We start from the raw sequence: 15,209 nt of genomic DNA on the forward strand, positions 1-15,209 counted from the left end.
GGGTCTGGGGAATCCCAGCCTAAGACAGGACTGTTGCTAGAAGACAGATTGGATGTTGGCCAGGCAAAGAAAATCAATATCACGATGACAAATGAAAAAGAAATTAGAGGCCCGACGCGGTGGCTCAAGCCTGTAATCCCAGCACTTTGGGAGGCCGAGATGGGTGGATCACGAGGTCAGGAGATCGAGACCATCCTGGCTAACACGGTGAAACCCCGTCTCTGCTAAAAAAAATACAAAAAAAACTAGCGGGGCGTGGTGGCGGCTACTTGGGAGGCTGAGGCAGGAGAATGGCGTAAACCCGGGAGGCGGAGCTTGCAGTGAGCTGAGATCCGGCCACTGCACTCCAGCCTGGGCGACAGAGCGAGACTCCATCTCAAAAAAAAAAAAAAAAAAGAAATTAGAGGCTCACGCCTGTAATCCCAGCACTTTGGGAGGCCCAGGCGGGTGGATCACTTGAGGCCAAGAGTTCGAGACCAGCCTGGCCAAAGTGGCGAAACCCCGCCTCAACTAAAAATACAAAAATTAGCCGGGCATGGTGGTGCATGCCTGAAATTCCAGCACTCGGGAGGCTGAGACATGAGAAATGCTTGAACCCAGGAGGCGGACCTTGCAGTGAGCCGAGGTTGCACCATTGCACTCCAGCCTGGGGGACAGAGTGAGACTCTAAAAAAAAAAAAAAATTCCAGGGGCCACAGGACTCACACCACTCAGCATGTTTGTCACCTGACCTGGGACCCCTCTAGCCTGCTGTGACAGGCCCTTTTCAGGTACTGCTGCCTCTGGGCCTGGATTCCACTGGATTCCAGTGCACAGTAATGTCTTTTTTCCAACTCAGCTGCCGGCACAACAGAGGACAGAGATGTTCCCTCAGAGGTCATGGTTCTCAGGCTAAGGGTCATTTCAGGATGGCCGTCACGGCCATCATGGTGGCCATGGCCTCAGTCTGAGAGTGATCCCTGTAGATTCCAGCATCTGCAGCCAGGCTTGGGAGCTGCTCTTCAGAATACGCCTCAGTGACTAAGGTACCTGACTTTGCAGCTCCTCCTAAAGAGGCAGAGCCCGTTTCCCTTCCCCCTGAATCTGGGCTGGCCTGGTGACTTGTGCAAGTGCCCACTGGAGCTGCCAGATCTTTAAAGAGAAACCAGCAATCTGGAATTTTTGTTAATCTCTGGATGTTTTTTTTTTGAGATGGAGTCTCGCTCTGTCGCCCAGGCTGGAGTGCGGTGGTGTGATCTAGGCTCACTGCAACCTCCACCTCCTGGGTTCAAGCAACTCTCCTGCCTCAGCCTCCTGAGTAACTGGGATTACAGGCTCCCACCACCAAGCCTCATTTTTGTATTTATAGTAGAGACGGGGTTTTGCCATGTTGGCCAGGCTGGTCTCGAACTCCCGACCTCAGCTGATCCACCCGCCTCCGCCTCCCACAGTGCTGAGATTACACGCGTGAGCCACTGCACCCGGCCCTTATTTATTTTTAAATCTCTTGACTTTTAAACATGGGTAACTAATTTGAATTCTATAAAAATACTGTGAGGAAAAACTAAGCCCTGGTCATTCAAAGTATGGTCGGGGGCTGGGTGCAGTGGCTCGAACCTGTCATCTCAGCACTTTGGGAGGAAAAGGAAGGAGGTTCACTTGAGGCCAGGAGCCTGGGCAACACAGTGAGACCCCTTCTCCGCAAAAGATTTTTAAAAATTAGCTGGGCGTGGCGGCATGTGCCTATAGTCCTAGCTACTTGAGGCTGAGGTGGGAGACTCACTTGAGCCCAGGAGGTCAAGGTTGCAGTGAGCCGAGATAGTGCCATTACACTCCAGCCAGGGCAACAGAGCGAGACCCCGTTTCTAAGAAAGACAAGAAGTGTGGTCTGGGGACCTGAAGCATCAGCATCGCCTGCAAGCTTGTTGGAAATGCAGAGTTGCTTGCCTCACCCCAGGCCCAAATCTGCATTTTAACAAGATCTCCTCGTGACCTGTGCATATTAAAGTTTGAAAAGCACTGGATTAAACAAGCAGGGAACGGGACTTGGCTCCGGGACACCGCTGTGACCTGTTTTGGGATAAGCTACACCTGCTAAGCCCTAGCAGCGCCCTGAAGTCCATGATTCAGAATCCAGACACCACCTGGTGGCTCCTTTTATTATATCAATTTATTCAAGTGATTAAAAAAACTTTTGGCAGCAGGATGACAAAATAGGTCTGTAAACATGATTTCATCCCCCGCCCTTCTTCCAAGCAGTTTCCTATGACGGGAAATCGAATTCTAGTTGGCAAATCCTGTGATGAGGTCTGTACAAAAGGGGTGCTGTGTCACAGCGGGGAAGGCAGACTCGTCCGTTTAACCCGCCCCAGCCAGGGGTGCTGGCCGGGATGTGCTGTTTTGTCACGATATGGTCACCGGGCTTGGTTCATTGGCAGCCCCTTCCCCAGGAGGTGGGAGACTCTTTGGCAGTGCAGCAGCCCTCCCGGGGACACAGGCTTCTCGGCAGCAGACAGGCAGGCAGGAAGCAGGCGGCTGAGTCTTTCCAGGGAGCGTGGTATTGCTAGGATCACAGGTGCCCTGGCGGGTGGCCAGGTGAGGGGCTGAGGCACAAGTGCTATCAGGAACTTGGCTGCCCCACAGGGGCTGAGGACACCCAGATGGTCCACGCCAGTGGCCTTGAAATTTCCCCTGCAGAAGCCAGATGATGGGGAAACAAGCTTTCGGGACGTGCCACCCGGGGCAGCTGGAGGCTTCAGTCCTTGAAGGGGTTGTGGGCGCCCCCTGGCTGCTCCTTCTCTACGGCCAGAAGCTCCCCGTTCATCTCCTGCAGCGGGTGGTATGCATAGTCCCCACGCAGGCGCCGGTTCCTCTCTGCTCTGGACAGGAGCAAGGACAGGTTCGCGGCGAGGCTGAGCAGCAGGAGGAAGGCCAGCGCCAGGGTGAGGGCTAGCCAGGTGGTCCTGCAGACAGGAGAGAAGCCCCAGGTGGGGGACTGCTGGGTGGACTCGGGGCTGCGGGAGCACTGGAGGGGCTTCCTTTACCCAGTAGAGACAGCACTCAATCAGGTGCCTCCAGGGACCACGCAGGGAATGTTTTGAGCAAAATGGACTAGGTGGGGATGGGGCAACATTTAAGACATGTGTAGGGAACAGCAGAGGCAGTCATGACATGCAGTGCAGGTCCGTGCTACCCCATCTCCTGATTTTTTTTTGAGGTGGGGTCTCATTCTGTCGCCCAGGCTGGAGCGCAGTGGTGCGATCTCGGCTCACTGCAAGCTCCGCCTCCTGGGTTCAAACGATTCCCCGGCCTCAGCCTCCCGAGCAGCTAGGACTACAGGCTCGAATGACCATGCCTGGCTAATTTTCATATTTTCAGTAGAGACCAGGTTTCACCATGTTGGCCAGGCTGGTCTTGAACTCCTGACCTCAAGTGATCTACCCGCCTCGGCCTCCCAAAGTGCTAGGATTACAGGTGTGAGCCACTACGCCTGGCCTCATATTTTAAGAGAAGCCACTAAAAAAGTTTTTAAGGCTGGGCATGGTGCTCACGCCTGCAATCCCAGCACTTTGGGAGGCTGAGATGGGTGGATCACTTGAGGTCAGGAGTTCAAGACCAGCCTGGCCAACATGGTGAAATCCCGTCTCTACTAAAAATATGAAAATTAGCTGGGCACCTGTAATTCCAGCTACTCAGGAGACTGAGGCAGAAGAATCGCCTGAACCCAGGAGGCGGAGGTTGTGGTGAGCTGAGATCACACCACTGCATTCCAGCCTGGGTAACAGAGTGAGACTTTATCTCCAAAAAAAAAAAAGTTTAAAAACGTGAATGTTACTGCTTTTCAGATGCTGCTAATATATTTTAAATTTTTAAAAATTGTGTAAGCCAAATAAAACACAACTGGAGGCTGGGCATGGGGGCTGGGAGGCCAAGGTGAGAGGATCACTTGAGCCCAGGACTGTAGACCTCGTCTGTGCAACACAGTGAGATCCTATCTCTAAAAAAACAGTCAAAAATAAAATTAGCTGGGTGTGGGGGTATGTGCCTGTTGTCCTAGCTACTTGGGAAGCTGAGGCGGGAGGATCGCAGTGAGCTGACTGCACCACGGCACTTCCGCCTGGGTGACAGAATGAGGAAATCCCCTGCCCCCACCCTGGGATCTCATCTAGCCCAGTTTGCATTCTGAGCTCCGAGGCGGATGCTGACAATAGAGGCTGGGCACTCAGAGGCCCTGGGCTCTGCTCCAGGGTGCCCAGAGCAGACAGTGGGGAGAGCTGGTTCCCCTTCCTCTAAGGCAGGGAGCTGGCAGGGGACAAGGGTGGAGATGGACCACACAGGGGAAGGGTGCGGGAGAGAAGGGGGATTCCTCCCACCTTGGCCCCACCTCCCACAGAAGCACCTACCTGGTGAAAAAGGAGAGTTCTCCCGCCCTCAGGGTGGCTTCAGATGGCTGGAGACACTGCTTTACTGTAACATACCAGAGACAGGCTGAAGGGGCCGGAGCAGGAGCGTCTGCCCATACCCCCTCCCCTTGGAGGGGCAGGTACCTCCGGAGACGCTGCAGTTGGCAGTCTTGGGGTCACAGGGACAATGGTGCTCACACTCACAAGGCCTCTGGCAGCCCGGCCCGTGCCAGCCAAGTGGACACTCTATGGAAAGGAGATGGGAGAAGGGAGGAGAGAGGACAGAGGTTGGGGCCTCCAAGGTCAGAGCCTTTCTTCACAGGACAGGATACCTGCCCTGCCCCATGTGTACACAGCTGGGCTAAAGGCGAAGCACCCCTGCCCGCCCTGGGCTAGTCCCTGAATGTGACCTTATTTGGAAGCAGAATCTCTGCAGAGGTACTTCAGTTAGGATCTCAAGAGATCATCCCGGCTTTAAGCTGGGCACTGGAGCCAGAGCCCAGGATCCTTGTTTTAGCCGAGCCCTTTGTGGAATGGGCTGCAGCAGCCACAGGGAATCATGCAGTGATTTGCAGGTGAGGCAGGGGCAGAAGACAAGAGGCAAGCTGTTCTCAGACCAGAAGGTGGGGACAGAGGCAGCAGAGGAGCAGTGGGGGCTGTTGGGGCCACTGTCTCCCCACCCGCCAGTGGCATGGCAGCTCCTACCTTCACTGCAGTTGGACCCGGTCCAGCCGGCATCACAGCGGCAGCCAGCTGCCGAGATAAGACCGGGGAGGCCAGGTGAGGGCCCAGGGCAAGGCAGGGGCGGGCAGAGACCCCTCCCCAGAACCCCCACTCACTCTCTGTGCACTGCCCGTGCTGGCTGCAGTTAGAGGGGCCACAATCCAGCTCGCCGCAGCTGGGACCCCGCCAGAAGTGCCCGGTGCACTGGCAGTGCCCGTCCACGCAGGTCCCATGGCCGTGGCAGTCAGGTGGCTGGCAGCGGGGTTCGTGCACACACACCACGGTGGACACTTGGCGGGGACAGCGCCACATGTTGTCCTGGCTGTAGAGGGATGTGATGTGTGAGGAGAGGCCACGCCCAGACGGCCCTTCAACTCCCTCCAGGGCAGCCCCCACCGCCCCTCTCTCCATTCTCATCTGTCTGCCTCCCTACCTATGAGATGGGGTCTATCTATTTATTTCTGAGATGAGGTATTGCGATCCTTCCACCTGAACCTCCTGAGCAGCTGTAACCATAAGATGTGCACCATCACGCCCAGCTAATCTTTTTTATTCTTTGTAGAGATGGGGTCTCGCTATGTTGCCCAGGCTGGTCTTGAACTCTTGGGCTCAAGTGATCCTCCCACCTCGGCCTCCCAAAGCACTGGGATTCCAGGTGAGAGCCCCTGTGCCCGGCCCCTCTCCAGCCTTTTATAGGTTCCTCTGCTTCCTACAATCCCTCCCAGCCCTGGGCCTTTCACACATGGTGCCCTCTGCCCTGAAGGGTCTCCCACCCCCACCCCGCTACCACCTCCTTCAAATCTCAGTTCTTACTCTGTTATCCTCAGGGAGGTCTTTGTTGGCCGAGTGACCCCTGTTCCTAGGCCGGGGTAGTACTGGCATCCTGGGGGAGGGACTGTAGCAATTTCTGCTCAGTCTTGAATCCCCAGAGCCTGGCACACAGCAGGCACTCAATATTGGCTGAATGAGACAGGCTGGGGCAGACCTGGACTTCAGCCCTCATGATGGCAGCTTTCACGTGCTTACCAGTGATCTGACGGGTAACTGGCCAAGGTCCCATTGAGCACGAAGGTGGCAGAGCCACCCCCATCCAGGTTGATGGCGTTGACCACGTCCTGTTTCAGCAGGAACTCCGCCATTTCCCACAGGTTGATGCTGTGGCACAAAGTGGCACTGCTCAGGCTCAGCGCCCACCGTTTCCGATTTAACTCCTTTTCCTTCCGCGGTGCACAGCGGCACGCCCACGGTGCAGGCACAGTTCTAAGCGGCCCCCATCCTCAAGCATGTCTCGTCCTAGCCCCCAGAAGCTGTGAACATGTGAGATCACACCCATGCCTGCGCTGTTACATGGCATAGGCATCCTTAAGGGAGGGGAAACGGCCTGGAGGATCTGGGTGGGGCCAGTGGAATCACAGGAGCCGTTCAACACAGAGAACCTTCTCTGGCTGGTGGCAGAAAAGGAAGTGAGATTTGAAATATGAGGGGGATGAGAGGGTGGGCTGGACAACTGGGGGAGGGGACACATGTGGGAAGGAACCTGGGCAGCTTGACGGAGCTGAAGCCCCAGACTGCGGCCAGCAGGGAAACTAAGACCTGAGTCCCACAACTGAGGGGACGTGGATTTTGCCAATAACCTAAACAAGAGGATTCTTTCCAGATCAGAGAGCCCTGCCTGACCAGCATCTTGGTTTTGTCCATGGGATACCCTCAACATAGAACATTCCAAGTCGACCAGCCTGGCCAACATGATAAAATCCTGTGTCTACTAAAAATATAAAAATTAGCCAGGTGCGGTGACTCACGTCTGCAATTCCAGCACTTTGGAAGGCTGAAGTAGATGGATCACCTTAGGTCAGGAGTTCGAGACCAGCCTGGCCAACATGATGAAACCCCCATCTCTACTGAAAATATAAAAATTAGGCGGGCGTGGTGGTGGGTGCCTGTAATCCCAGCTACTCGGGAGGCTGAGGTGGGAGGATCACCTGAACCCGAGAGGTAGAGGTTGCAGTGAGCTGAGACTGCACCACTGCACTCCAGCCTGGGCGACGGAGTAAGACCCTGCCTCAAAGAAACAAACAAAAGAACATTCCCTGTTGAGTGTCGCTAAATTTGTGCTAGTTACGCAGCCAGAGCAAACCAATACTCTCTCTTTATAGGGGATAGAAATGCGGCTCAGGGAGGCTGAGTGACTTGTCTACGGCATAGGATGGCTGAGCTGGGATTGGAACCAAGGTCTTCTCCCTGCTAACTTTGTGACCATTTCCTTGTATCCTAACTAGGGTTCAGGAAAGGTGAGGCCTAAAGCTGGAGATGATGACTTCTTGGAATCAGGAAAGATCTCAGGACCCTCATCCTGTGGGAGGGTAGGCAGGGGGGCCCTGGAAGGGGGAGTCAGATAGGTGTGAACATCCCAGAAAGCAGGTAGAGTCAGAGGGTGGCTGTCATTGGGTCAACGTTCCTCCCAGCAGGACTGAGCCCCAGCCAGGGGGCCTCAGCGCCCAGGACTCACCCACGCTGCTCCGTTTGGCCGTCCGCATGAAAGAGCACCAGCTGCCCTTTCCGGTCGTGGCCAATGGCCGTCCTGGCTGATATCACATTCACAAATTTGCTAAAGGAACCTGAAGGAGAAGCAGCCTGGCTGATCACCGGCCCCTTGGGAGGCCTCCTGCTTCTTGCCTAACTCCACTTCCCACTGGTCTGAGCTACCCGCCACTTTCCTGGGAAGCACAGCAGCCTCCTGGCTCATCTCCCTGCCTCCCCTCTGCATATCCCAGTCTCCCCAGGACAGCCGGGGGGCTCTTCTTGCAGGTAAACCAAGCTATGCCAGCCTCCAGTTAAAGACCCTCTAATGCTTTCCCCTGTTCTTTTATTTATTTTTATTTATTTATTTATTTTTTGAGACCAAGTCTCGCTCTGTCGCCCAGGCTGGAGTGCAGTGGCCGGATCTCAGCTCACTGCAAGCTCTGCCTTCCGGGTTCACACCATTCTCCTGCCTCAGCCTCCCGAGTAGCTGGGACTACAGGCGCCCGCCACCTCGCCCGGCTAGTGTTTTGTATTTTTATTAGAGACGGGGTTTCACCGTGTTAGCCAGGATGGTCTCGATCTCCTGACCTCGTGATCCGCCCATCTTGGCCTCCCAAAGTGCTGGGATTACAGGCTTGAGCCACCGCACCCGGCCATGGTTTCCCCTGTTCTTAGAACAAGATCCAAAAGGCCAGCATGCCCTCCCCAGCCTCTTCCTCCTCCTGCCTCAGCTCCTGGGTGTCCCCTCACCACCCTGCAGCCACTTTGCACTTCCTGTTCCCTCTGGCTGAGAACTGTGCTTTTCTCTAGCTTGCTCCTTAGTCAGATCACCTCGTTAGTGAGGCCTTCCTTGACAGCCCACTCTTTTTTTTTTTTTTTTTGAGACAAAGAGTCTCACTGCCTTGCCCAGGCTGGAGTGCAGTGGCGGGATCTCGGCTCTCTGCAACCTCCGCCTCCCAGGTTCAAGCAATTCTCTTGCTTCAGCCTCCCAAGTAGCTGGCACATACCACCATGCCTGGCTAATTTTTGTGGTTTTTTTTGTAGAGATAGGTCTCACTATGTTGCCCAGGCAGGTCTTGAACTCCTGGGCTCAAGCAATCCTCCTGCCTTGGCCTCCCAAAGTGCTGGGATTACAGGTGTTAGCCACCACACCTATAAAAACAGCCCATGCCCACATCAGGGCCATGGTATCCTGTCCCCACCCCAGTACTCCGCATCCCAGTGGTTCTCAACCTTGAGTGTTGGTCAGAACCAGTACGGAGGCTGTTAAAACACAGACGCTTGGGCCGCCTCTGACTCTGCAGGTCTGAGGTGGGTGGGGCTTTGGAACGAGCCCCTGGGCCACCCCGATGTTGCAGGTCCATGAAGATTTTTTTCTCTTCACTGTTCTCTTCCTGTACCCATGGCTCCTGTCCCCATCTCTCCCCTTTCCCCCAACTTTATTTTTGTTTCTGAGCACTTACCAATTCTTTTCAGCACATTCTATAACTATTTTCTGTCTCATATATTGAATATAAGCCTATCTTCATCCCCATGAATCCCTAGTACCCAGAGTAGTGCTGGGCACAAAGTAGCTGCTCAATACTTGAAAGACTTAAGAACAGCTCCGCCCAGCCCACTGGTCCTGGTTTTCAAGATGGCTGTTGTCAACAGCCTCCCCATCCAACCTGTCTCCTGTGTCTCGTCGCACTCTGTGGCTTGGCTCTCGTTGATGTAGATGCTTCCATTACGAATCAGCCACACGACCCCACTCAGCAGTTGCACAAATGGGTTCTCAGTGTCCAGCACCTCCTCCTCAGACAGGTACCTGGATCCGGGGAAGGTGGGAAGCTCACTCACCAGCAGGAGCAACTGCAGAGAGTCAGGCTGTTTCTCCCTGGCTGCCCCAACCTGGCTGCTAGATTCCCCCTCCTGCCCCAGGAACCTGCTGGGACCTGAGTGTAGCTGAGACAACTTAACGGCCCTAGGAAATCTCCCTGTTGTCAGAGCTGAAGCCAGACAGGGTTCTAACAATAGGATCCCCATGCGCCTTTGCAAACAGTCTAAGTTTCATTTAATAGAAATGACCATCCGCCAACAGATCTCAAATCCATCCATGGCCCTCAATCTCCAGGCCATACCCAGCCCAACTATCACCTGATCCCTGTTATGGCCTCTTCATTGGGTTCCTCGTTTCTCCACTGATTTCTCTCACCTGGTCCTACTCAGGATCAGAACAAGCTTTAACATCACCAAATAATTTCTTTGTTTTTTGTTTTTTTTTGAGACTCAATTTTAAATAATTCAAACCATCAGTCTTCGCAGGGCGTGGTGGCTCACACCTGTCATCCCAGCACTTTGGGAGGCCGAGGCAGGTGGATCACTTGAGGTCAGGAGTTCGAGACCAGCCCCGCCAATAAGGTGAAACCCCCGTCTCTACTAAAAATACAAAAATTAGCTGGGCGTGGTGGTACACGCCTATAGTCCCAGCTATTCCAGAGGCGGAGGCAGAAGAATCGCTTGAACCCAGGAGGCGGAGGTTGCAGTCAGCCAAGATGGTGCCACTGCACTCCAGCCTGGGCGACAGAGCAAGACTGTCTCAAAAGAAAAAAAAAACCCACAAAATAATCAGTCTTGATGAGTTGATGTTTCTGACACCCCACTCCTTTTTCAGTCCCTCTCACACACAAGCCCCCCTGAGCCTCCGACCTTTGTGCTCGGGGTTCCTTTGGACTGAAATGCTCTTCCTCCCTTCCTCCAGTTCTGTCTTTGGCTTAGTGAGTAATCTTCAAGTTTCAACTCAAAGGTCACCTTGGAGAGGCCTGTTCCAGATCACCCTCCCTAAAATCAACACTGTATTTACAACCGGTTCACCCCGTTGGTTGCTTTGCTGCACACACAGCAATCAGAATGTATGTTAGCTATTTACCCGGCTTTTGTTGATTTTTCTAGTAATGGGGGAGGTCTGTTAAGGCAAAGACTGTGTCGTTCACGGTTATCTCACCAGGGCGCAGCACATTGCCTGATACAAGCAAGTGCTCAATGATACTAAATGATGAATAAACTCTGCAAGGAAGCGATTCCTATGCCCGTTCTGCAGATGAGGAAACAGAGGCTCAGCTTGGTTAAATGACTTGAACACGGAGGCACGGCTACAACCCAAATCTCAGCCCCTCTGCCCTCGACAGCACGGAGCTCCCTGCCTCCTCACCCGATGACCAGGGTCCCGTCGCGGCGGATCCCGAACTGCGCGTTCTGCAGCCCCCCGGAGCTGCTCACCCGCCGCTCGTCGCTCACCACGTTCCCCAGGCACTCGCCCGTGTTCATGCGGAAGAAGCCGCCGTTCTGGGCGACGCGGCAGCCGGCCGCCCGCGCCGTCTCCTCCACGGTGGCGCGTCGTCTCGCCGCGCAGCCGCCGGGCCCACCGGGCTCCAGCACCGAGAAGGTGAGCAGGGGCGCAACGGCCCGCGTCAGGTGGCCGGTCACCGCGCGGTCCCTGAAGTGCGACACGAAGGTGCGCACGGCCAGACCGCCTGCGCCGGGGGTCGCGGGGGGCGGAGGCCAACTCTCGTGCTCGCGGCGGCCGGCGCGCACCCGTGTGCAGTCCCGGGGGAGGCGCGCGCGCGCGCGTGGATAGGGCAGTAGCAGGTCGTCGTCGCGGGAGGCCCTGCGGGGACGGGCGGCCGTGAGTTGGGGGGGCTGTCCTCGTGAGCTCGGAGGACAGGGGGCCCCCGAACCAGGCTCGCCCCGGGAGCTGCACTCACCCCGAGTCGAGGCCGCCGGACGCTTCCCAGAGGAAGCCGAGTAGCGCAAGCCGGAGGAGAAGCCAACGACCCGTGGAGGCCGCCATGTTGGACCGGGGCCTCCGGTCACGTGGGCTGGCCTCACGTGACTCAAGTCCCGGGCTGGCTGCTTTTAGCTTGAACTAAATTACCTGTGCTCTTCCGGGGGGTCGGCCGGTGCTAGTGATGGTAACTTTTTATCTCTATGTTATCTCGAATCTACAGGAAGTTACTAGGGGAGCATAAAGAACTCTTGTAGAACTTTTATTCTTGTTTAGCAGTTGTTTAGGCTTGCCTGATTTACGCAATCGTTTGTACTTCGTTTTTTTTTTCCTGAACCAATTGCAACCAAGTTGGAGACATCATAATCCTTTACCCCATACTTCACTATGCATCTCCTAAGAACAAGGGCTTTTTTTTAACCCCAGGGCAAATCTCATTAGGACAACCCCCAGTGACACAGTTCTGTGATCTTATCCACAGCTAACCTTCAATTGTGCCTCTAATGTCTTTTTTGTTTTCTTCTTTATTTGTTTCCTTTTTGACTGCCCCTGACCCTGTAATCCAGGAGTTGCTTTTAGCTGTCATGTCACTTTGATCTCTTAATCTGGAAGGCTCCTCAGCCTTTTGTCTTTTGCGACCTTGGCATTTTTGAAGACAGCCCAGCTACATAATTTGTGTGACTCAGTGCAAAATGAAAACGTGGGGACACTTGCTAAAAAAATCCAGAAAACTATTAAGAATTTCAAGATGGTCAGAGCAAATGGTTACAGCAAGCCAGGGACCTTGTGAGTGAGGCCATGAAGCTGACCCTGAGTATAGAAGCCAGTTTAGGCCGGGCTCGGTGGCTCAAGCCTGTAATCCCAGCACTTTGGGAGGCCGAGACGGGCGGATCACTAGGTCAGGAGATCGAGACCACCCTGGCTAACACGGTGAAACCCCGTCTCTACTAAAAAATACAAAAAACTAGCCAGGCGAGGTGGCGGGCGCCTGTAGTCCCAGCTACTCAGGAGCCTGAGCCAGGAGAATGGCGTAAACGCAGGAGGCAGAGCTTGCAGTGAGTGGAGATCACACCACTGCACTCCAGCCTGGGCGACAGAGCGAGACTTCGTCTCAAAAAAAAAAGAAAAAAGCCAGTTTATTTTGTAACATGTGCTTCAAGCTCCCTTTGAGAGGATTCGTCTCTTCAGGCCTCTTGTCCCAGTACAGTGTCCAGGGTTGGGTGGTGTCTTGGTGCCAGTGCAGTGCATGGGCCACTCCAGGAGCGACAGCAAGTCTAGTTGGCTTGATACTGTTGCAGTCTTGCCAATGCACCTTAATGTAGCAGTTTCTACTTGTCTGAACTAGTACCAGGGGTTCTTTGTCCTACCTCCAAGAAAACTAAGGAGTGTGGACACAAGGGTGGGGTTGGAGTGAACGTTTAATAAGGGAAAGAAGAAAGCTCTCCGCAGTGGAGAGGGGAGTCCGAGGGGATTGCTGGGTTACAGCTGAATGCGAAAAGCTTTTTTTTTTTTTTTTTTTTTTTTTAAAAGACAGGGTTTTGCTCTTGTCGCCCAGGCTGGAGTGCAGTGGTGCGATCTTGGCTCACTGCAGCCTCCACGACCTCCACCTCTTTGGTTCAAACGATTCTCCTGCCTCAGCCTCTCGAGTAGCTGGGATTACAGACATGCGCCACCACGCCCAGCTGATTTTTGCATTTTGGGTAGAGACGAAGTTTTACCATGTTGGCCAGGCTGGTCTCAAACTCCTGACCTCAGGTGATCCGCCTCCCTTGGCCTCCCAAAGTGCCGGGATTACAAGCATGAGCCACTGTGCCTGGCCGCAAAAAACTTCTGTAAGACACTGCTCTCCTCCCGGTAAAACTTAGTAACTTTTTTTTTGTTTTTTGTTTTTTGTTTTTTTTTGAGACAGAGTCTTGCTCTGTGCCCCAGGCTGGAGTGCAGTGGCGTGATCTCGGCTCACTGTAAGCTCAGCCCCCCAGGTTCACGCCATTCTCCTGCCTCAGGCTCCCGAGTTGCTGGGACTACAGGCGCCCGCCACCACGCCCGGCTAATTTCCTTGTATTTTCAGTAGACACGGAGTTTCACCGTGTTAACCAGGATGGTCTCGATCTCCTGACCTCGTGATCCGCCCGCCTCAGCCTCCCAAAGTGCTGGGATTACAGGCTTGAGCTACCGCGCCTGGCCAAACTCAGTAACTTCTTATCAGTAAAGCTGCCTGTGCAACTCCCCTTATCTTATGCAGCTGTGGGTATGTCTCGAGGCAAGTGCAAATTGCTGCTTCTCTTGTGTAACTGTGGGTTTGTTTTAGATAAGGCCCCTTCCTCCCCGTGCCAGTTTCCGTGGAGCCCACCGTGTATATGCCTGAAAAGGGGAGGCAACTTTTTCCCGGGAGCCTGCTGACAGCTTCTCTGTGTGCAGGTCCAGCTTGAGTTTTTTCCCAGATTGTTTTATTTTTGCCAGTTGCTGTGACTTTTCAGGCAGGCCACTTCGGAGGTGGGAATTTTCCCCAACAGATTTTTCTTTTCCTTCTCCCTCACCACCACAGGTATGGGGGGACACAGGTATAGGGGCCAGGCCAGCCCCTTTTCATCCACAGTCAGCGCTTCTGTGCTTGATCTCAGGCCCCTCTTCGAGCCACTGCTCCTTTGAGCCAGTGGACGGTGAGGGTTACTGAATTCAGAGTGTCCCCCACAAACTCATGTCCTTACCAGAACCTCAGAATGTGAACGTATTTGGAAATTGGGTCTTTGCAGATGTAATTAGTTAAGATGAGGTCATACTGGAGTAGGGTGGGCCCTGAATCCAATCTGACTGGTGTTCTTGTAAAAGACACAAATAGACATGGAGGAAGGTCATATGAACCCAGGCAGAGATTGGAGTGGTGCAGTCATAAGTCAAAGAATGCAAAGATTGCTAACAGCCACCAGGAGCTAGGAGAGAGGCATGGGACAGACTCTTGAACTTTGACAGAGAACATGGTCATACTGATGCTGTGCTTTTGGAAACTAATACAATTCAGGGACCTCAAAGGGGTCCCAGGAGCAGCTCTGACGCTCCTAGTTCACTTTCTTTAACCACGTACAAAATGATTGCTCCTCCCAGAGGCTTAAATGACCTGGCCTGACGGAAATATATTGATGTGAAGGGAGTATATCTTTCTGATCTTTACATTGGGCCGCTAAAAATAACCAGGAGAGGAACCCAAGCCTGACGCCTACTCCCTGCCTCTGGAAGCGCTCTTTTTTCTGCCTCAGTTAGGAGTTGCAGGAACAGGCAGTCTTTGGCAAGTTCTGACTTTCGTTTTCTCCCTCCTTTGAGGCTTGCGACTCCTTTGCCAAGTTTTTCTAAGCACATAATGGGTGCCACAGAAATTCTGCATTTGAACAGAGCAGCCCATATCCACAGTTCTCGCCACAGCTGCTAACAAAGCCAAGGGTTTTCTTTTTTTGTTTTTCAGCCTGGAATACTTTTGTCCCCTCTTAGCATCCTCATCTGAGTTCCACCATCATTTGTGTGTTCAACAGGCTGAGCACCTCGTATATGCTCCATTGCTGATGATCCCTGCCTTCATGGAGCTTAGATTTTCAGGGGGAAACAGACATGAAACAGTTATGTGATGAATGCGAGAAGCAAAGGGCGGGACTCCGAGCGAAGGATGTTGCAGGTGTGGCAGGGAAGCCTCTCCAAGCCCATTTAGACTGATTTGAAGGGAAGAAAAGAAGGTGCAGCTGTGGGCACATCAGGGCCAGAGCCTGAGGTGGGAAACAGCTTGGCAGGTGCAGCAGGAAGATCCACGTGGTGGGAGAGGAGGGCCATGG

At 53.8% G+C, this 15,209-nt stretch overlaps 2 protein-coding genes across 9 annotated transcripts in view; one reads left to right on the top strand and one right to left on the bottom strand.

The window, feature by feature from the left end:
- Window positions 1–2,134: 2,134 nt before the first annotated feature.
- On the bottom strand, window positions 2,135–11,478 carry NAGPA (N-acetylglucosamine-1-phosphodiester alpha-N-acetylglucosaminidase). Of its 8 annotated transcripts, none has more exons than XR_012429719.1 (10): window positions 11,372–11,478; window positions 10,819–11,274; window positions 9,296–9,435; window positions 7,615–7,723; window positions 6,132–6,412; window positions 5,222–5,427; window positions 5,088–5,135; window positions 4,527–4,628; window positions 4,383–4,446; window positions 2,135–2,942 (listed from the first exon to the last, which is right to left on the bottom strand). XR_012429719.1 is itself a non-coding variant. In XM_005591168.5 (10 exons), exons 1-10 carry the CDS (start codon window positions 11,455–11,457, stop codon window positions 2,735–2,737), a joined length of 1,548 nt encoding a protein of 515 aa, XP_005591225.3. In that variant the 5' UTR covers window positions 11,458–11,478; the 3' UTR covers window positions 2,135–2,734. The 8 variants fall into 8 exon arrangements, 4 of the variants coding, with proteins under 4 accessions (XP_005591225.3, XP_045238079.2, XP_015298118.3 ...); XM_005591168.5 differs by having other exon boundaries at window positions 6,132–6,260; XM_045382145.2 differs by lacking the exon at window positions 2,135–2,942 and adding an exon at window positions 3,818–3,974 and having other exon boundaries at window positions 6,132–6,260.
- The window catches only part of ALG1 (ALG1 chitobiosyldiphosphodolichol beta-mannosyltransferase), a 52,941-nt gene continuing 48,606 nt past the window's right edge, over window positions 10,875–15,209 (top strand). The window contains exon 1 of the mRNA XM_065536815.1: window positions 10,875–11,052. The gene's annotated coding sequence lies outside the window, so the exon portion shown is untranslated. The remainder of the gene's footprint in view (window positions 11,053–15,209) is intronic.

This window comes from Macaca fascicularis, chromosome 20 (assembly GCF_037993035.2).
Source record: "Macaca fascicularis isolate 582-1 chromosome 20, T2T-MFA8v1.1".
Taxonomy (NCBI): Eukaryota; Metazoa; Chordata; class Mammalia; order Primates; family Cercopithecidae; genus Macaca; species Macaca fascicularis.

Coding starts and splice junctions, on each gene's coding strand:
- NAGPA (XM_005591168.5), bottom strand. CDS start 11,457: ATGGCGGCCTCCACGGGTCGTTGGCTTCTCCTCCGGCTTGCGCTACTC. Junction 6,261..7,614: donor GGCCAAACGGAGCAGCGTGG/GTGAGTCCTGGG, acceptor TTTGTGCCACAG/CATCAACCTGTGGGAAATGG. Junction 4,447..4,526: donor CAACTGCAGCGTCTCCGGAG/GTACCTGCCCCT, acceptor GGTATGTTACAG/TAAAGCAGTGTCTCCAGCCA.